The sequence below is a fragment of the Sceloporus occidentalis genome, unplaced genomic scaffold, assembly GCF_023333645.1.
Source record: "Sceloporus occidentalis isolate IW3139 unplaced genomic scaffold, rSceOcc1.0.p SCAF_129, whole genome shotgun sequence".
In the NCBI taxonomy this organism is placed as follows: Eukaryota; Metazoa; Chordata; class Lepidosauria; order Squamata; family Phrynosomatidae; genus Sceloporus; species Sceloporus occidentalis.
Window position 1 is genome coordinate 1,415,540 of NW_028317109.1, and position 23,223 is coordinate 1,438,762.

The window sequence follows — 23,223 nt, forward strand, 5'->3', positions numbered from 1 at the left end:
ATTTTTTCTCTCTAATGTTTAAGGTAGTTTCTCCCCCTGGTTGCACTTGCTGCGGTGTGGCAATGCCTGCTACCTCCGCTGGTGTAGCCAATTTACGCTAGGGCCTAGTGTCTGAGCTCTGTAAGTCCGCTCCCAAACGCCTAGGACTGACAGTCTTTGGATGCTTTGCCCTGGGGTGAAACAGGTGAGTGGGTCGTCAATTGCCCACTCATTCACCTTTTTCCGTTTCCAACGCTGCTGCTGGTGGTGGTGCCAGTATCTTTTGCCAGTTCGCTTCCTGGCTGAAATCATGCCTCAGATGTCCCTAATGGAAAGGGTAGTTTCTCCCCCCTGGTTGCACTTGCTGCGGTGTGGCAACGCCTGCTACCTCCGCCGGTGTAGCTAGCTTATGCTAGGGCCTTGTGTCTGAGTTCTGTAGGTCTGCTCCCAAACGCCAAGGACTGACAGTGCTTGGATGCTTTGCCCTGGGGTGAAACAGGTGAGCGGGTCGTCAATTGCCCACTCATTCGCCTTTCCCAATTCTGCTGCTGCTGGTGGTGGTGCCAGTGTCTCTCTTCAATGCCAGTTCGCTTCCTGGCTAGTGTCATGCCTCGAATGTCCCTGATGGTAAGGGTAGTTTCTCCCCCCTGGTTGCACTTGTTGCGGTGTGGCAACGCCTGCTACCTCCGCCGGTGTAGCCAGCTTACGCTAGGGCCTTGTGTCTGAGCTCTGGAAGTCTGCTGCCAAACGTCTAAGACTGACAGTGTTTGGGTGCTTTGCCCTGGGGTGAAACAGGTGAGTGGGTCGCCAATTGCCCACTCATTCGCCTTTTCAATGCTGCTGCTGGTGGTGGTGCCAGCATCTCTTCTCTGCCAGTTCGCTTCCTGGCTAGAGTCATGCCCAAAATGTCCCTAATGGTAAGGGCAGTTTCTCCCCCCTGGCTGCCTCTGTTTGCGGTGTGGCAACGCCTGCTACCTCCGCCGGAGTGGCCAGCTTACGCTAGGGCCTTGTGTCTGAGCTCTGGAAGTCTGCTGCCAAACGTCTAAGACTGACAGTGTTTGGGTGCTTTGCCCTGGGGTGAAACAGGTGAGCGGGTCGCCAATTGCCCACTCATTTGCCTTTCCCATTTCCTTTTCCATTTCATTATTTTCCTTCTGATACACAACCAACCAAACATAACACACACAATAACACATATAACACATATAACACACAGTGACATCACACATAACACACATACACACACACTTACAATGCACAAAACACAAGGACCTTTTCCTTGTTATTTGCCCTGGCCTTCACTCACTAATAGCATTACATTAACACTATAACTCACACTTCACCCTATAACATTTTTCCATCCACATACCTGCCAACAGACCCAACTTTTTCAGGGACAGTCCTGCTTTTTTCCAGTCCTGTCCCATCTAATTTAGCTAAACTAGGTATGCAAAATGCAAATACACATAGGTAGTTATAGCTCGGTAGGTAACGCTACTATAAACATTTAATAAATATAATCAAGTACTAAATAATAAATCTAACTTTAAAATACATTTAAATAAACCCCTATTTTTTTTTAAAAAAAAACATTAAAATTTAATTATTATTATTTAGACATAATCCATCTTTAACCAAACCAGTGCACTGCTACTAATCTTAAACATAACCGTACATTAACCCTAAGCTATTTTTTAGTTCTTGTCCAACATTTTTCCATCAGCATACCTGCCAACACACCCAAGATTTTGGTGGACAGTCCTGCTATTTTCCAGTCCTGTCCAATAAGTAAGTTGGGTTGTTGCAAAGTATGCCATTGTAAATAGGTAGCAAATGTTAGGCATGTAAAGTGGTCCAAAATCAATTTAAAAATGTAAAATATTCCCTATTCTTTTATTAAACATCTATGGACAGTACACCTCGGTATGTGTGTGCAACTCTATTGGTCGTTTCGGCAGGGGGCTCGCCTGCCATCAACGAATGAAGTGCATTCTGCAGTTCTGCAATTCACTCGTTGATGCCAGACCAGCCCCCTGCCGAAACGACCAATAGAGCTGCACACACGTACCTTCACGGCAGCTGCTGCTGCTGTGATGTGTTATTAACCCCGTATTAACCCCTGCTAGGCAACCAGGAGGAAAACGAAGATTAAACGAGCACGAAGAATGTCCGCGAATATTCGCCCGAAGAGAAGACAGGAACGGGCGAATATTCGCGGAATACGAAGATTTTTTTTTCCCCGAAGACGAGCACGAAGACGAACACGAAGAGCCCCCTGGTGCCCAAGTCTAGTATACAGTAATATAACCCCCAGCACTGTATACAGTAAAAAACCCCAGCGCTGTATACAGTAATATAACCCTCCAGCGCTGTATAAAGTAATAACCCCCAGCGCTGTATACAGTAATAAGTAACCCCCCCAGTGCTGTATACAGTAATATAACCCCAGTGCTGTATACAGTAATAACCCCCAGCGCTGTATATAGTAATAACCCCAGCGCTGTATACAGTAATATAACCCCCAAAGCTGTATACAGTAATATAACCCCCAGCACTGTATACAGTAATATAACCCCCAGCGCTGTATACAGTAATAACCCCCCAGTGCTGTATACAGTAATATAACCCCCAGCACTGTATACAGTAATATAACCCCCAGCGCTGTATAAAGTAATAACCCCCAGCGCTGTATACAGTAATAAGTAACCCCCCCCAGTGCTGTATACAGTAATATAACCCCAGTGCTGTATACAGTAATAACCCCCAGCGCTGTATATAGTAATAACCCCAGCGCTGTATACAGTAATATAACCCCCAAAGCTGTATACAGTAATATAACCCCCAGCACTGTATACAGTAATATAACCCCCAGCGCTGTATACAGTAATAACCCCCCAGTGCTGTATACAGTAATATAACCCCCAGCACTGTATACAGTAATATAACCCCCAGCGCTGTATACAGTAATAACCCCCAGCGCTGTATACAGTAATATAACCCCCAGCGCTGTATACAGTAATATAACCCCCCAGTGCTGTATACAGTAATATAACCCCCAGTGCTGTATACAGTAATATAACCCCCAGCGCTGTATACAGTAATATAACCCCCCAGCGCTGTATACAGTAATATACCCCCCAGCACTGTATACAGTAATATAACCCCCCAGCACTGTATACAGTAATATAACCCCCCAGCGCTGTATACAGTAATATAACCCCCAGCGCTGTATACAGTAATATAACCCCCAGCGCTTTATACACTCATATAACCCCCAGCGCTGTATTCAGTAATATAACCCCCAGCGCTGTATACAGTAATATAACCCCCAGCGCTGTATACAGTAATAAAACCCAGCGCTGTATACAGTAATATAACCCCCAGGGCTGTATACAGTAATATAACCCCCAGTGCTGTATACAGTAATATAACCCCCAGCGCTGTATACAGTAATATAACCCCCCAGCGCTGTATACAGTAATATACCCCCCAGCACTGTATACAGTAATATAACCCCCCAGCGCTGTATACAGTAATATACCCCCCAGCACTGTATACAGTAATAACCCCCAGCGCTGTATACAGTAATAACCCCCCAGCGCTATATACAGTAATAACCCCCCAGCGCTGTATACAGTAATATAACCCCCAGCGCTGTATACAGTAATATAACCCCAAGTCCTGTATACAGTAATATAACCCCCAGCGCTGTATACAGTAATATAACCCCCAGCACTGTATACAGTAATATAACCCCCAGCACTGTATACAGTAAAAAACCCCAGCGCTGTATACAGTAATATAACCCTCCAGCGCTGTATAAAGTAATAACCCCCAGCGCTGTATACAGTAATAAGTAACCCCCCCAGTGCTGTATACAGTAATATAACCCCAGTGCTGTATACAGTAATAACCCCCAGCGCTGTATATAGTAATAACCCCAGCGCTGTATACAGTAATATAACCCCCAAAGCTGTATACAGTAATATAACCCCCAGCACTGTATACAGTAATATAACCCCCAGCGCTGTATACAGTAATAACCCCCCAGTGCTGTATACAGTAATATAACCCCCAGCACTGTATACAGTAATATAACCCCCAGCGCTGTATAAAGTAATAACCCCCAGCGCTGTATACAGTAATAAGTAACCCCCCCAGTGCTGTATACAGTAATATAACCCCAGTGCTGTATACAGTAATAACCCCCAGCGCTGTATATAGTAATAACCCCAGCGCTGTATACAGTAATATAACCCCCAAAGCTGTATACAGTAATATAACCCCCAGCACTGTATACAGTAATATAACCCCCAGCGCTGTATACAGTAATAACCCCCCAGTGCTGTATACAGTAATATAACCCCCAGCACTGTATACAGTAATATAACCCCCAGCGCTGTATACAGTAATAACCCCCAGCGCTGTATACAGTAATATAACCCCCAGCGCTGTATACAGTAATGTCGGTCATTGTTGACAAAAACCTGTTTTTATCTTATTTTGTTCCAATAAACTCCCTCTATCTGCAGACCTAGAGCCGCCGTTGCTGTCAGTCATGTGATATTTTGGGTGACTTTCTCTGATGAAACACCACACTGAGCTGATGCTTTATGGCGATGCTAATGAAGTCCATTTCTACATATACTTTTATCAGCCAGAGTGTCCAGCTATGTGATTAAGACTGAGTAATTCTATTTTTCCCACAGGCAGTATGATAAGGAGTCAGGTTTAAAAAAAGAAAACCACAGAATGTTTTAGAAAACAAATATAAAAAGTAAAATTAGAAATCGTTGGAAAATCCCCAAGTGGCAACTTTATTTTTTCCATGAAATTTTCTCTGAAAAGTACATTATTGGTATGTAAAAAAAACCTGCATTTTTTAAGTAATCATATTTCAGACATCAAATTCACAATATCAGCACTTAATAGCATTGGTAGCTTCGATTAGAAAGATATATTATAAAAATAATGTATTTAAAACATAATTATATACAATTTTTAAAGCTTCGCCTTGAATTTAAGTCCCAGGGTAACATGGATGTTCTGACAACTAAGGTCCCCTTCTCGGCTGATTTAGTCTGGTTTAAGTTGTTATCTCGCAGTAGGGACTTTTCATAATTTGAATCATTCTGCCAAAAAGTCATATAAATTTCTTTACATCCCAGAAGGATAAGAAATGATTTTCCCTTAGAGGACATAAAATAAGATTCGGCTGAAGTGTCTGGACGCCAGAGATAGCTTTACCAATCCTTCTGTACAACGTAATATCTTTTCTAAACTAACTGAATATAAATCCAAATCATCAACTATAACATTTCTGAGACCCCCCATCCATATGCGTACTTTCAGGAAGGCGTTGGGGGAGGAGCAAGTAATATTCGATCACTATTGCCCTTTACAAATTATAATTTTTTAACTTTGAAAATGTAAAGTTTCATTTAATAATTTTATATACATTTTTAAAAAATTTTGCATAAGATTATTTTTGGGGTTTTTATTTTATATATATATATATATACTACACACATATATATATATATATATATATATATATATATATATATATATATATACGGTATATATATTTGACATGTGCAATATTATAGGACTGCAGAGGACGTCACCATTTCATATTGGCGCTTTCGTTGACGTCCTCTCCCCAGATTGGAGGATTAGGCAGGATGTCACTGATACTCCCATGTTATGGGGGGTCTGGGCTCTTTTCTGTGTTACATACGAAGCGCCGAATTTACCAAAATTCTGTAAAATTGCAATTCATACGAATCCGAATGCACAAGTCTAATACATACATATATATATATATATATATATATATATATATATATATATACATACATAATTATTTTTTCATTAATGTGCAGTACTTGACAACATATATGTAATTGATCTTACTTAATTATATAAATCTATATAATTATTTCTTCCATCCTCAAATAACCTGAAATCCTACCCAAGATAATGTAAAATAAACCCTACTACGATATACATGTATTTTCCCCCAAATTTCTATGCAGTGCTAGAGACCACACTATCATCTTTCTTTTGTGTTGGTTTCCATTTCTTTGACAAATAAGGTGCAGGTTTTATTTTTTTCCCCATATTTCTCCTAGGCAGACCTCTAGGACGTTCTGCTCTATACTAGTATTCAGGTATTCCCAGACCGTGTTATCAATCACCCTTAATTTCATGAAATGACAGCCAGAATATGATCCATCGGCTTAATATTTTTTAGGTGATCGGAGGTTTAATATAAAATGTTTAATATGTTCCTATCGTCTCTTAGAACGATGAAGTGTCTTCAGAATAAATTAATCAGGGCTATTTTTTATTCGCGACACGAGAACATTCTGAAAACTGACTTTTTTTACAGTGATAGCAACAGATCACTGATACCCTGCATGATATTATTCTGTATTATGTCAGTTAATATCATATAGTTCTAAAATTTAACATACAGGGTAATGAACCACATTCTATATGACCTTATAACAGTGTATTACCTAATCCAGGGTTTCCCTGGAGAGATGGGCATTTGAATTCATTGATTTGATGGAGTGCTGACCCATAATTCATATTAAAATAAATTAAATAAATAAAGCTTTTCCTACAAGAAAGGCTTCCATAATGTATAGTAAAATCTGTTGGTGGCTTTTAAGTAATTTCTTCACAATTACATTGTATTATACAGTGCCACCTCATCCAGCGGTGTCTTCACCCCAGCCTTCCTCCTCTACGGCCGCCATCTTCATTGCGGAGCATTGGGGTATGAGGCCATTGAGACAAGCCACTTTTAATGTATCCTATAGAGTCATCCATAGCGTCAATGGACCAGTTGGGTAGATCAGAGTTCTCCTTTGTAGTTCGCCTATTGAGCAGAGATACAACATGGGGGCAGATGACCCAAGCCCCTGGACCTAGGTACATCACAGACTTCATCGCTGGGGTTGGCCCTTCATAATCCATAGTGGAGGCTAGTAGTTGGAAGGTTTAACTCAACCTGCAAACTCTTTGCCGACCACACACATGATAATTTCCACCAAACTATGAGCTGTCCGATAATGTACAAGGGTTATGATATTTATTATAATACATAAATATAGAAATATAGAAACGCTGGGTACTGACCAAAAGGAGACTCCAGCGTAGTCCTATATCACTGGTACCATATTGTGCTCATGGTCCTGGAAGTCATTGGTCATCCATTGGAAAACCATACTGTGAGACTGACCAGATAAGACTTCCATCGTCCAATAACACGACCAGTGTCTTCTAGATGAAACAAATATATGATTTTGTGATTTGTTATAGAAACACAGGATTTGGAAATAGATAAGAGCCACTGGGCCCACCTACTCGACCTCTGTATTAGATAATAATTTTCAGATTATGGGATTTAAATGCTACAGGAGCCGATACGTTTTTCTGATTATTTTCATATAAAAAATACACAATGGTGCCTCTAGAATCTACCCTGCTTTCTAAATATGTTTTCCACTCTCCAGAAAATGAGAGGCATTTGGGACAATAATGCTCGGTCACCTTTAAAGTATAAAAAAATAATATATATTGACCACTTTCAGAGGACTCATTGAAGGCCGTTTTGCAATAAGTTAAGAAGTATCTCAGCGACTGAGAACCGATACAAGTTTGAAGTATTTAATCAACTAATTCCATTACATGTCTGTAAAAATATAAAGTGAAGAAAGAGTCCCTAAATTCAAATCAAAGTTGGTTTATATCCTTTTATTTATTTATTTATTTATTTATTTAATTTATTTTAATTTTTTATCCCCCTTAAGGACCGTGGTTATTTCACACTACAGGACCAGAGTAATGTTTTGGGTTTTTCAACGTCTTTTTTCACCCTAATTTTCATCTTTATCATTTAGATATTTACCCACGAAAATTATACCATTATATATCAAATATAATGGGGTTTTTTTTCCCGACATGGAGGCCATATTCGTCCGTAAAACATGTTATACACTAGGAAAATAAAAATAAAATTTGGGTAAAATGTTTCCGCTGCTCGTTTCTTGTTGTGTTGGAATATCTTAATATTTTTTTGGGTTGTAAGTACGGCATTACGTCGGTGCGAGGGCATTTTTCCCTTGAAGTGTTTACCGAATATGACTTTTTGATGGATGAATCCAGTTATTTAAAGAGAAATCTAATAACCCGTGCTTTCATTTCCATTGTAACCTCTTCCCCGGGGGGATCACATCATGATTTGCACACCGCGTTGGGTAATGCCTCAATCCAGATTCACTGCTGAATTATAGCAGCCTGGATATAAAAAAATAGAGATGAAAGCTCCGAGCTACAAAGGAACCTGGAACGGGCAGGGCGGAAGGTTAGCCTCCATCATGTTTGTTATCGTATCTACAATATGGTTTGTTTTTGTGTAAAATGGAACATTGTGTTTATTTTGTCCATAGTATTAGCGCATTATAGAAGGATACGCTATTACGGAGCTTCTAGGGGCTGCAGAATTCAGAAAAAAACATCAGAAAGAACGACATGATTGTTCTCTTAACAATAAAAATATATATATATAAAAAAAATATATATATAAAATATATAAAAATTATACAGGAAAAAAAAATTGAGCCAAAGAGATTCCTATTAAACTTGCGCATTCGTATTTGGGAGAACATGAAAAAGAACACGAATGTTTTGTGTCTTCGCGTTTGTTTTTGTAAATATCTCCTAGCTATTCTCCCTGGTCCTTTCCCCAATACAATACTGCCTCTAGCCTATATTAAGCCTTCATAGTATAGAAGGGGTTAACGGGAATCCACATCATGCCATTGTTCCTTTAAAATCATGGCACCAAAGCCATTGGTCTCCCCAGGCTCTAAGATGTATCGTGACCTGCCCTTTCCCAGGGGGGCTAAAATCTCCGTTCCTCACAGGCCAAGTTGCTCAGAGAGGTTGGCTTGGACTCTGAGCAACTTGGCCTGGGAGGAAAAGGGATTTTAGTGAAGAGCAGCTGCCCTTCATTGGTTGATGAAAAGCGATAGAGCCGCTCTTACTGACCTTTAAATCCTGGCACCAAAGCTGCTGCTAACTGTTACCGTGTTAACCCCGTATTAACCCCTGCTAGAAAACCGCCAGGAAATTAAGAGAAAAATGAATACGAAGAACATATACGAATATTCACCCAAAATGAACACGGGAACGAGTGAATATTCATAGAAAATAAAAAAAATTAAAATAAAAAAGTCTAATTTCTTATAAATATTTGGGGTCTTTAGTTGAAGTTGACACCTTTTCATTTGGCCAACACTGAAAAAGATGTGAAGTCACATGAGGTTTTGGGATCTTCAAAGAGAGATTTCTTCAAAGGTCTCTTCTTCACATTCTCAGGAGTTGACCTCCGAGCGACTAAAAGCTGATATTTTTCAGTGCTGGCCAAACATCAACTTTAATGCTTCACATTCTCTTGGGCTGATATATGGCAGGATCCAATTTATATGCAGTATCTATGGAACCTGTGTATTTGGGAGTTGGAAGCAGAGCTCCTGCAGGTCTTGTAAATAAATGCTCTGCAAAATATACTACAAGTTAATTTGATAGATTAAGGAATTCAACATTTTTATTACTTTAGTTTTGAGTAGTTTAGGAGCAATTTTACAGGTTTTCAGAATCTAAAATGCGTTTACACATCTAAATCATCTGACACAAGGCATAAGTTGATGTAGATAAATGGAACAGCCTCCCAGCAGAAGTGGTAGAGGCTAATACAGTGAGGGGATTTAAACATGCGCGGGATAGACACGGCTCCTGAATCTAAGACGAGACCAACGACTGATTAAGCTTTGAGTCTTTACAGGAGAAAGGGGCAGAATAAATGGGCCGAATGGGGCCGATCTCAACACGGTCCTTCTTTCCGTAAAATATAAATAGCATATATATATTAAAAATAATATAAAATATTGAAAGCAGGTCTAACATGATAAAGGGGGCAGGAAGTGGGTGTGGCCAAACTCTATATATACTCATATATACTGACCGGAAGGTCATTAGCTTTGCTTTGTTGGAGCTTCTGGGTGAATATGGGTCTTTTTAGGGTTTTTATTAAAAAAATAATTTTTTTCGCTCTGTTTCCATAAAAAGGAGTCCATTAAACCACCAGTTTTTCGTAATCCTGTATTTTACATTTAAGTGTCCCGTGTAATATTATTTGCAGATAAGAGCTTTTTTTCGGCAGGGATTTAGAACGTGATATAGCAGTAACCCCTGTGATAACTCCCATCCCTACGCACGGCCATGTAATATTTTCTTCGCTGATTATTTCTATCGCTGAGAGGGGAGAAATGCTGTCAGGCGGCTAGAATTACAGCCTCGGTTAAAGAAGGAAGACTATCAATATTCCTTCGAAATGGTTCAACACTTTAATAACTGACATGATAAATGGGGTACAGATGCCACCTCCACGTGTAACTAAATTAGGCATTTCAAAACAGCACAAAGTCAAAGACGTAAAGAGGCTCTGGCTACGGATCTGAAAGCTCCGACAACCTCGTACTCGACAACTGGAGGTATGGCATACAGGCGAATTATGAGCAATTGATAATGGGGTTTTATTTACCCCATTTAATTTATAAAGCCATTTCCTACTGTTTTTATGCACATTATCGGGGATTTTAGGGCTGTAGAACCCTGCGATACCCTCATACCCAGCACACATTCTGACTTCCTAGAAAAGAGGGGCATCAGGGGAGGAAAGAGGGGCACCAGGGGAGGTAACATCTTTGGCTACAAACATCAGAGGCCAACCCTCGCCATCACAGCTTTAACTATGACGACATTCATTTATTAAAACTACCTATAGCTTGTGTTTTATTTTTCTCGATCTGTGTAATGTTTTTGTATAAATTTTACTATTATGGAAGAGGAATAATTGGCGTCTGAATGTGGCAGAGCCAGCGTTATCTAATAAAGTTTCTGTCCTGAAGTTCTCCACCTTCTCCTGCCTTCACCATTATAAAGGCTTCCAGAACCAATCGACAAGTTGACAACAAGACGAAAAAGAAAAGAAAACAGATACATTCCTTATTGTAACCTGTAAAGACAGAGCACAGGTTTATTTACTGTATAGGATAGTAAAATATGAGGGAAGAGTGACAGATCTGATTCATGGAACCTCATCATTTTTATTTTCTAACATAAGAGGAAAATAATCCACCCTTACACATTTTACCTTAAGGTGGGCAAGCAAGGCAGGCAATACCTAAGGCTCGACACGCTGGGCATAACATGATTTGCCTTTAAAAGTCCTTGTATATGCCAGTAGGCCATGCAGGAGGACCATAACTGGAAGCTCTTCATGTTTGACCTGGAGTCGTTGGGTGAAGCCCAACTTCCCCGGGTATTGGGGTCAGCTTCTTTTTTCTCTGGGAAGGGAAAGTGGTGTGTGGCCATGTCTATTACCCTGTCCATATTCCACCCGCTTTCCTTGGATCCTAGCCTACATTGCCTCCGACCAAAGCCAGTCTTGCCCCAAACCCAAAACTAACTCTACCCCACATGAAGCTTCTCCTCTAGAAGATAGTAAGTCCATGTGACCTGTCCTGAAAAGTTCCTAGGTATGATGTGGGCCCGGCCATCTGGCACATTCGGTAAATGCATAAAACGTATATCCATCTGTCTGCTGTGTCTACATCATCAGACGGCAGCTGGCCTTAAAGCGGCAGTGCTGCCTCGTAGTCACCAGTCCGGCTGGAACCTCTCTTTAGTTTAACATTCTTAAGTGTCGTGAACGTTGTGTAACACACTGTAAAAAGTCACTTCTGTTTCTCTAAAACTCTTCCACAAGTAAAAACTCTAGCAATACAGGCTTAGAGCTAAGAGAACGCTGTATGAATCTGTAATATCAGGAAGAGAGAATAAAGGGAAATCTGATGAGAATAGAAGAGCCGTTTATGTAACTGACAAGAAACAAAGTAATCCCACCATGGCGAAAGAAAATTTCAACAAGCAGAGCCTTAGAAGGCAAGATAAATGAGAGGATATTAACTGGAGTGCGATGCAGTCAGAAAAATCCCAACAATACAGAAAATTTAAATAGAACACGGAGTGAACTTCAGACGAGCAGCTCTAATGAGAGCGACGGGTCTGTCTGTTAAAGGATAACTGGGATAGTGTTACCAAAGCCTACGTTAAGATCCAACGCGGTGAGAAGTGGACAAAGATAGAAGACAGAAGAAAGAAGACAGATCAACAAGAAGAGGCGAGAGACGAAGCGAAGATGGGAAGCAGTTGGCGTAGAAGATAGGCAGACATTGAGAGAGAGCGTGAGAGAGAGTGAACGGGAGCACGAGAGAGTGTGAGAGGGCGTGAGAGGGACAACGAGTTTCATTTCCGAATGCAAAAAAGCCGTAGAACTTTTTTTCTGAACTGAAAGGTTGTTGTCTGGAAACGAATGGACCAAGAATGAAGCAAGAAACGAGTCTGAATCCTTCTTGGTCCATTTGCACCCACTTCATGCACCCTCAGAAAGCAGTCAGACCACAGATAAGGCATCTCACTGCAGCTCTGCAGCTTCAGCTTCTCCTAGGCATAAGTCATTTTCAAGCAGGTTGAAGAACGTACATAAAACTAACCTACTTTAATATGCATTCTTCGTTGACACTGGACTGGATATTTATTTAGAAAAGTGTTACATTCAGTCGCTATTTACTGAATCAACCCCAACCACCCTTACCCAACCTCTCGTTCTTATTATCGTTAAAATATGCTGATATATGCACGTTTCGGAACACGAAGCTCCTAGCGGAGGAGCGGCGTCGGCTCTGCTGCCGGGGGGGGGGGGGGTGATTTCTTTAGCTATTCGCCACTGGTTATATATTTTGGATAGACAGGTTGCTCTCATTCCACCTCAGGGATTTTAATAGAGGTTACAGCCTGCAGTTATTTAAAGTAACTTCACAATTTGCTTTGGCTCTACAGAGATAACGCATGCCGTACGCTGCTAGTTCATGGACTTAATGTCCTTCTTCCAGCTGGAACGTCCTTTCCAGTAATGAGAGGCTGATAACTTTCCCCCTCCACCGTCGTTTAAAATGACTTTACTTTAGAAATGGTTTATGTCCATTCTAATGATAGGACAACATGCCTGGACCGGCCATCTGCCACATTGGGCAAATGCCTGGGACCAAAGACAGTTTATGACATCACATGCAACTCCATGCATAATGCCTAGAAGGTAGTATGATGTCATAGATGGTTGAACCGATAATTTCTGCACATGCTATGTAAATGTGCCACACATGTTGGCATGGTTAGCTACTACATGGCAATCATGCCTAGGGGCAACTAAGCCTAACGGGCAAATAAAACAGCTGAACTAAAGCATACTGTCTAATACAAAACAATGACACCATATTAATTGCCGACTGTTTGCCTCTCGCTGTATCACGAGAATGTTGCCTCTCTTTATAAGAATGCATTTAATTATCGGCTCTTCCAGAAACGGCATTCATTCATCTCTATTAACAAAAAAGGAGGATTGTTCCTTTTTTTTTAAATAAATAAATTGCAGGAACCTTCAACGCTGAACAATGACCTAAAATTTCTGCATCTTAGATTTCCTTTTTTTTTTTTTTTTTAAATGTCTCATTCCCAGTGGCAAGCAAAGGTTCTACCAGATGGCTGTCATCTCCTCGATAGCTACAGTGACGTTCTTATCCGTCCCACGGTGCCTTCGGAGAAATTCCTTCCCTGCTCGAGTCTAAAGCAAGCGCATCCATGCCGTGTGTAATTAGTCAATAAATCTGCAAAATTATTAAGTCCTCATTCGCTTTCTTTCGCCCAAAAGCAGATGATTTTTTTTTTTTCCCCCCACTGTTGTCCATGTATCTTAGCCATTGATACAAATTAACTATTGATACAGAAAAAGGTTTTGCTTCTTCCCAGCGATTCTTAATTTAAAGGAATGTACATCATTTCTTTATCCTTAACTATTAAAATCCCTGCTGCCTCCCAGTGGAAGATATCGATGGGAAACACTCTGCGGCTGCCTTTCCTCTCCCCCTCTCCCCAAAAACAAGTATTAGAATCTCTCTTTGTAAATAAACAACACCATACCTCCCAATGGTTCCAGTTTTTGCAACACAGTCCTGATTGTCGGGTACTGTCTGCGTAGCTGCCCCACTTTTTGGGGTTGATCTCTTCTCTGATTGGTCCAGGGGGCTGTAAAATCAATCACCTCGTGACACTCTGAAGATGAGCACCACAAGGTGGTTGTTGGGCTAGGGCAGGGGCAGTGATTCTGCCTCCAACCCCACACACTTCCAAGTCAGACCCGCTGAACTCAAAGGTTGCCCCCTCAACGTCTCTCACCTCATACCCCAACAGAGGTGTCCTGGAGTGTTGAGGATTTTTGCCATATCTGTGATATTCTATATAATCCACCAACAGTAGAAACCAAACCAAAAGAGGACATCGAGAAAACATAATAACATTGTTTTAAATGAAAAATATCTAAAGCTTAGCAATATAAATAGTTTTGGTCCATGAAATATATATCATGAGCTTCTCCTGCAAGAAGGGTTGAGCTTGGACCTCGGTGAAGACACTTTTTTGGTTATTATGTTTCCCTTTCTTGATACTCTACAAAGACATGTAATGATAAAAAAAATGGTAAAAGACATTAACCTGTGATGTCTGGTGTCCTTGATGGCTCGATTACTGGGAATTCTCTCACTCTCTCGCTGGTTAAATGCAAACAGCCTGTAAGGGTCTTCTCCGGGCTTCCACCTCTGAGCGTTGAGATATCTCCTTTCATCAAATTGGTCCCATAAATCATCCCAATCTACGTCCAAGTCCTGCACACAGAGAAGGAGCCACCGAATTAGGTTCAAGGTTACAACGTCCTCTGTTACGGTATACAAAATAAGTAATGGGGCATTGGGGAGGGGGTATGGTTTCAAGACATTTCAAATGTTTCCACCAAGTCAATGTATAATACATGCTTATCAGACCCATCCGGCCCCCGTCTAGTCGCCCGTTTCTCCTGCTGTAAAGACTCAAACCTTAATCAGTCGTTGGTCTCGTCTTAGATTCGGGAGCCTTATGTCTATCCCATGCATGTTTAATACCCTCACTGTATTACCCTCTACCACTCCTGCTGGGAGGCTGTTCCACTTCTCAACCAGCCCTTGTGTAAAATAAAAAGCACATAATTAGCTGCAAGATAAATTTAGTTTTTTTTTTCTCTCAGTTAAAACGGTTCTAAATATTTGATGTAGGATAACAAAAAAGTTTCACCTATTGATGAACACAATGTATCACCTATTCGTTGTTAATATAGCATATAGAAAACATTTTTTATAATTATGCCAGGACACTAATTAAGTAGAATATAATACACAATTAATTGAGATTCCTCAATATGATAAAGGCAGATTTTAAATGTTTTTATAATTTTTTTAATCTATCAAAAAGTCAAGAATAAACATTATTAACAGTATTATAATTTAGAAAAAGACAAGCATGGACATACTTTTAACGTAATTTAAACCTTTGCATTTTTTGCTGTCTTTTTATTCAGTAAAAGGCATGAATAAACATATTTTTAAAGTATTTTAATGTTTTTAACTTTTTTTAAATTAAGAAATGGGAAAAATGGACATTTTTTTAATATAGTTTACTTTTTTTTTTTTAAAGGCAAGAATTGACATCCATTTAATGTATTTTAATATTATTATTATTATTATTATTTTCGAAAAAAAATTTGGGGAAAAAGGCAAAAATAAACTCAGTTTACACATTTACTGACAGAATGCATCAGTGCCGGTCTAAAAAGAACAAATGTGAAAAGATCACAAGCCGACGACCCGCGGTGAGCCAGGGGACTAATGAAACTCTCACAATCTCAAACAATACAAGAACAAGATAAAAATAGGCCCTGGATATTGGCTACAAATCTGGTGCTTTGGACCTTTAACGTCTACTGAGCCATGAAGCGAGTTTATTAGAGTCTGTCAAACAGTCAGACAGAAATATCGATTCTTAATGTTATCAGACGGCGACGCAGACAACAAAACCTATTTTTGAGGAATCCAGGTAAATTTTATTATTAACCGGAAAAAGGTCTGAGGAATGTAATTTTTATATGTTCCCTTCCCAAAGGCATGGACTGGCCATCTGGACAAAAGCTGGAGGGCCGCTGGCCATAAAATCCCCCATACAAAAATAATCATACATGCACACATACTAACACGCACACTGTGCGCATACACACTCAGACACAGCCTCAACCACAGAGACGATCGGAGAGAGCGCACAATATAGACATGCAACAGCGGAGATTACTGCGTGAGACCCAGGATTTTAACGCCTCGGACGCGTCTCATTCACTATATCGCCACCGTTAGCCAGATTGCTTTTACAACGTATCTCCCGTGTTTAACATAAAAACACGTCTTATCGCTGACAAACCTGTAACGCCTGTGAATTTGACGCGGGTTCCCCCGCCGTCTGGGCGCTAATGAAACCTGTAATCTCGCCCTGACGATAAATCATTCTTCCGTCTCTTTCTTGTGGTTAATGGAGGTAACTCAAGCTTTTGAGGAGCGCGATATTATCCGATAATTGATTTTTACTCCTGACGTGGATCCACATTCATCATAGTAATAAGATTTTGAAAATTGCTTATGACACAATCTATTTATGAGTTTATGAAGGGAGAGCGTCTTAAAACAGACACTATGTGCTATATGGAGCTCTACAGCCGGCCTGGCAGAGAAATGGATTTTTATGACCGCATAACGGGGCTTTCCGTCATAAAAATCACATGGTTTTATTGTCCTGTCTATTAATGTTCTTTTGTTGTACAAACACCCCGCGTCTTTCAGCCCATCATTAAACTCCTATCATGAAACGCGTCGTTCATCCCATCATTTCTGCTTTCGTTTTTTCCGATTGACTGTCATAAGTGTCCCAAATTCCTACCTCTCAAGTGTCCCTGTTTGGGAGGACCAGTCCCTCTCCTTGTTTATTTGCCCCTTTCCACATCCCTCCAACTGATACATTGACCACCAGATCACTGGCTCTGTGAAAGCTGTAGGCTGGGATCTGATGCGCATGCATGGAAAGTGCTCCCATTGATCTCAATGGAAGCTCTTTCCTGCCACTGATTGGCTGGTTAAAGTATTATTGATGTGCGTGTTGCTGACCTTAAAAAAAACAAAAACATTTTCCGTCGGTGTAAAATGTTAAGTGCGAGAAATGAAAGTTTTGGTATTGAGTTAATTTTTTTTTTGATTGGCGGGTAGGTTTGTAGTATTGGTGACATTATGTAGCAAATGCTGATGGGTACCCAGTACAACCTGCACTAAGTTTGATGCATAGATAAACCTTAACATAGGCAAAGCCAATATACAGAGCGGAGATTTCATACACAACAAAGGAAGGGATTCTGTACAGTGAGGGCAGTAAAGGTACGAAATCCACAGCTGGGAGAGGGGGTTCTATCCGATACACCGGATGCCTCAAAAAAAGGGTAAAAGCAGAACGTACAGGGGTATAAAGGACAGAATAAACAGAAATCTTTTAAAGCTGCTTGATCAGAGGAGAAAACCTTTTGGAGTCAAGAAGGACCCCCCCCCCAAGTGACAAAATTCCAAAAATAGTTAAATTGGGGATCAAAGGCAGGAAGGATCAGTGGTTGAAGTAGATGGAATTTAACCTAAACTACTATGTTTTGTGGAGCTGTTACAACGTGTATCTGTGGTAACAGAGGCCAGCTGAGCATCATGAGTGTTGTAGTACTACAACATATAGGGGCTGTTCATTGGCTACCACTGCTATAGTAGAAGAGAGAAGACACGTGTACCATCTCCATTAATCAACGTAAATATTTAACTACCTCTCATTAGTGATATCACCTTTTAGCATCATATTCAAATGTATTATTTTCCAACCAACCAAAATAGTGCATTTGCATCTGGTGTGCTTTGATGATGTCATAAGTAGGGACTAGTGAAGACAATATCAAAACCCTTTATCATTTCCTTGCGGTTTCCTATTAACACAAAGTGGGGTTTATTCACTAAAGTTGGCGTTTGCAAGATATTCCAATGCCCTGATAGTACTATGCATTATGAAGGTATACCTCCCAAGTGCCATGCTTTTCTATGGACAGTCCCACTCCTGGGGGCACTGTCCTATGTACCTGCCCCACTGTGGCACTTTTGCACGCGGTGGGGATCAAGTTGCCTCTGATCTCCCCTGATTGACCCCACGCTCACTCTAAGTACTCTAAGATTCTAGAAACCCTTGAAAAATAGATCCTACATTTCCTCTAAGATCCCTAGAACTTGTTGAGAAGTAAGAGAATGTTTCATTAAACTCCTGGAATTTCTGGATCTTCTCCACCCTGCCCTTATTAATTACTAGCAGCAGCTTCCATCACGGGTTGGATGTTCTCACAGGGTTGGGGAGAGACAAAATGTCATTCCCCGTAGAAAAGGTTCCGTGTATCTTGCCGCTCTGGTACCGCATTACCTCTATCGTTATGAAACGCACACATTAAAAAACACTTACAGCACCTAATTATCAGCGTATCGTTTCAACCGTGAAGAATTAGAGCGTTAAGCCAAGGTGTTCCCGCGCTGCTCCATCGGCTGACTGTTTGAGAGAGATAAAACTCAATTTGTCACAATAAGGTAGAGGCTTCATATCAGAATCGGGCTGGCAATTTGGATTTGAAGACAACTAGGTCAACCGATGGTGCTTGAGCATATGATGGAGCATGTAATACCAAGTACTGATTGTTACAAATAGAATTCAGAATCCTCGCGTCTATGTTGCGTAGATCAAGTATGCAGCTTTGGAATTTGCCAATATTCTAAAACTGACGGAAAATTACTCTTTCCGCACCGTGGAAACCTTCATGGTTAAAACTGTATTTTGCAGCCAGTTACTATGTATTATCGTCATATATGGGAACTCACGGTTTGCCCCGGAGTCTCAGTGTTTTCGCCCCATTCTCAGGGTGAAGAGACAGATTGTCAGGGTCTTGAGTCGACTCCTTCCTTTTTTACACTGCTGTGATATGTAAGACCTTTTCTGACAGTATGTTATGCGTGATATCCCTGCTTCAATGCAGATGACTCTGTTAATTGTATCTTTGACGAGGGCCGGTATTAGAGCCATTTGGGCAACACGTTTGGCGAGTCTCTATCTTCCGGATGGGCTGTTAAAAAGTTAATATTTCAATAGTCTCCAGGTCGACTCATTTACATCATGATCATTCCTAGAAAGTTCCCAGGGTAGGCTACCCGGAGTTCTCCCAAATCTTTTGGAGTGGTTGCAAGATAGGTGGGGCAATTCATACATGGGGAGGGGCTAGTCATACATGGGGAGGGGCTAGTCATACGTGGGGAGGGGCTAGTTATTCTCAGGGCACGGCTAGCCCCACATTACCTTGAATGGGATTGGAGTAAGAGGTAAAAGTAACTATGTAACGCCGCCATATCCAGAGAAGGATGCAGGGGACCCGGAGACCCAGGGAAGCATCCTTTACCAGGAGACCCCAGGTCAGACCCAGAACGTTCCCAGGTATGAACGATTATGCCGTAATGCGACATTATGTTTACATCTCACTACACAAAGCAAATCCGATTTCTGTGTGCGTTGTCATCAGATATTTAAATTTTTATGAACTGCTTTCGAGGGCATCGGCGTTCCTCAAGTTACCGTGAAAAGCAGTAGCAGGATATCGGTCAGAACGCCCTCTGAAACAAAACATCATTTTTATTTACTCCATTCTCCATCTGTCAACTGCAGCGGAGTACGGATTTTAGTAAATTGAGTTTCTGGAATTAATATCAAATAAAATGAATTAATCATATTTTATATTTACTGCTTAAAGCTCTGATTTCATAAAAAGCATTTTTCTATCCTCATTTATCCTAAGAGATATTTACTAAAAGTGTTGACCCTCTTTTACCGAATCTTACAAACACAAGTGCCTTCACAAATATAAATTTTCTATAACGAAGCATCTGAAGTTGATAGCATTCTGGTGCTTCTGAGATCCCAGAGCAGATGTTTCGCTTCCAAGAGAAGTCTAACTGGTGATAGCGAAATATGCCAAATTTACTAAGGAACGCCAGCTGGGTTCTTATGACCCTGACTATCATTTATAGAATCTGGAAGCCAGCCCAAAAGCCTATGGCTCAGCTGGGTCCCAGCAGCCAGTCTCCAGTATATAATATTACGATCTCCCACTAGCCAATGGAATCCTGTTCTGCTACATTCTTACTGCTACGCAGCCAGCGAAAGAGATCCTCAGAAACCTTGAAATTCATGGATCAGAGTGAATCTTGTATGTTTTGGTGTATTTTATTTTATCCAATCTACACGTACAATGTGTGATTTCCGTTATCTGCTGTGAACATTTTTATCTTCCAAGCTGAGCTTCCATTCGAGCCAAAAGGAACAAAATAGAAGCTCAAATCACGGGCTTGGCAGTTGCCACCCCAATCATGCTTCATACGCAGCAATAGCGCCCATCGTACGGCGCTCTGTGCCGGTCCCGGTTTTAGGCGATACATGTGCATTCCTAGGAACTCTCCAGGTTTGACTCGGAGTCTCCTGGTCAGTTTCATCAATCCTCGGGCAGCGGAGCAGCTTTTGGTCACGCCTACTTCCCCACACACTCACCACTATAGGCTGTCTGGGACTAGCTCCACCCATATATGCAGCTAACCCAGCCCTGTCATGAGTCCACTCCCCCAGAAGAGGAAGAGCTCCAGGTAGCCTATCCTGGGAAGTTTATAGATAGAATAGATAGGCAGAAGCCTATAGACAGATGTATAGAGAGATAGATAGATAGATAGATAGATAGATAGATAGATAGATAGATAGATAGACAGATGTATAGAGAGATAGATAGATAGATAGATAGATAGATAGATAGATAGATAGATAGATAGATAGATAGACAGACAGATAGATAATTAGATGAATGGATAGATAGATAGATAGATAGATAGATAGATAGATAGATAGATAGATAGATAGATAGATAGATCGATCATTAGATGAATGGATAGATAGATATAGGCAGATAGATGGATAGACAGATAGATAGATAGATAGATAGATAGATGCTATTAATGTCGCTAATACTTGAACTAACCAAGTCAGGTAGTGAACGCACAGACATGAAGAACCAGCTCTCAGCAACATCATAAAAGAAAATGATGGCGTTTGGCAAGTTATCCTGGGAGAGTTAATGGAGAGCACCGAGCAATGAGAATGGCCGTAATTTAACATTTTTAAAGGAGCAGTTCGGCGGAGGGAGTTTTCCTTGTGAAATATTGTAGGAGCTTCACACCCGCAATAACTCCTTCGTTACACAAGGTCATATGTCTGCCGTGGGCTAACTGCAACATTAAAAAAAATTCTCCTGTTTCACATTACAGTTAAAATGATCGCCCTACTTACTAAATTAGAAGCTCAACTTTGATACGTCTGCTACAGGTAAATGATAGTCGGAAGAGTGTGGAGCATTAGAGTTTCAAGAAGTAGAATTCTTAACAATGGGCCGGTTATGGAAGCTTCTTCTGCATGGAAGTTCTTATATTATATGTTTTAAGGCAGTTGCATATTAGCCATTTGACTCCTTATCATACTGCATGCGGGAAACAATTGAATGCCTCTGTATTAACCACCCAGTCTGACTCTCCCGCTAATGAAAGTTGACTTTCAAAAATCTCACTTAAATCTTACTACTTAACTTCATACATGGCCAGCTCAGCCTTACATGCTTGCATTACATACTTGCTGACCTCTGTCCTGCACCAGCAATCCTCGCTCTGGCTGAAACGCCGGCAACAGGGCAGAGTGCTGCTGGCCTCTGCCCGCCCACAGCGAAGGGTCCCCACCTGCTAGCAGGGAACCACCAGCGGAAGAGCTGACCTCTGCCCTCCACAGCTTACACCCCCATTATCTGGCTCTCCCCAGCATGAGCATCTGGGAGGGGGCGCAGGTGGCGACCCTCCCCAGCGGCTGTCACCAAGTATGGGAGGAAGGGCAACCGGCACTCCTCCCCAGCGGCATGGTCCAGTGGGCAAAACGAGCCCCAGCTCGGAGAGCCAGGTAGGGGTAAGTGAAACTGCTGCTGCTTTGGAGTGGGCTCTTGTTGTTTGGGTGGGGGAATGTGGAGCTGACTCGGGACAAGCCCGTAGTCAGGGTAACCATGGGAGGGTTCCATCAGGATGGGAGGGAGCCGAGTCTGGGCTGAGGGCCCAGAGGGGAAAGGAAGCCCTGGAGAAAGGTCTCCCATGCCTGCAGAGGAGACTAAAGAGGGCTGCCCACTGGAGAGGCTTCTGGGCTGGCCTCTTACCCTTTGACTACGGGCCAGGCCTAGGAGCCTGGGTGACTGACATGGGGCTGCCAGGGTGCCCCAGAAGCCGCACGCCCGCTCTCCCTACCCCGCAGGACTAGAGACAGTAGAGGCCCGGTCATCCCCAAGCCGATCCGTTAGGGATCCGGCTGTGTCTGCCGGACGTTTGCACAAGAGGGGAGTAATGTGAAGAACCTATGTCTGATCTTCACTGTTATTATTATTATTATATTTATTTGTACCCTGTTTGAATGTGGCTGCAGCTCCAGCCTTCAAAGAGACGATCCTATAATCTGGCTGGGGCTCTTAATCAGCCAGCACAGCCCTGTCTGCCCAGACGGCACCCGCACTACAGGGGGGATAACACAGGTGGGGGAACCCATTGTATCCCTTAATCCCCTCACCTGATACATCCTCTGTATACCAATGGGATTTGTGAGGGGATGTGGCTGATGGGATTTGTCATGGGATGTGGCTGATAGGATTGGGGGTTGGGTTCGGTGCACAGTGAATGGAGATTGTATATAAATTCTGTGTGTTTGTAATAAAGAGGGTTCTGTTTTTAACCTCAAAGCATGAAGTCCTGTCTCATGATTGAGGGAAGTGCTGGTCTGTGAGTGCTTTCTTCGGACAGCCGCAGCGCGTCCGCTTACTGGGAGAGGGAAGGAGCTGACGGGCGGATGTGTCCAGTCTGGGGCACAGGACGATCCGTCACAATACTTCCAGCAGGTAACTGTGGACACTAATTACAGAGCAATATCTGGATCACCCTGTATCTGATTAGGGGTCAACAGTGAGAGGGCCTGAGCTCTCTAGATCCCAGTTTCACCCTTCCTCCTGCTTGTCTGACCAGTAAT

The 23,223-nt window shown here is 41.7% G+C and overlaps 1 protein-coding gene across 1 annotated transcript in view; it reads right to left on the reverse strand.

The window, feature by feature from the left end:
* LOC149281673 (polypeptide N-acetylgalactosaminyltransferase 14-like) overlaps nucleotides 1-16,533 on the reverse strand; it is a 98,657-nt gene extending 82,124 nt beyond the window's left edge. The window contains exons 1-2 of the mRNA XM_089499104.1: nucleotides 16,450-16,533; nucleotides 14,665-14,834 (exon numbers count right to left, since the gene is read on the reverse strand). Of these exons, the coding sequence (XP_089355230.1) occupies nucleotides 14,665-14,834; nucleotides 16,450-16,533 (254 nt within the window). The remainder of the gene's footprint in view (nucleotides 1-14,664; nucleotides 14,835-16,449) is intronic.
* Between the last annotated feature and the right edge of the window lie 6,690 nt (nucleotides 16,534-23,223).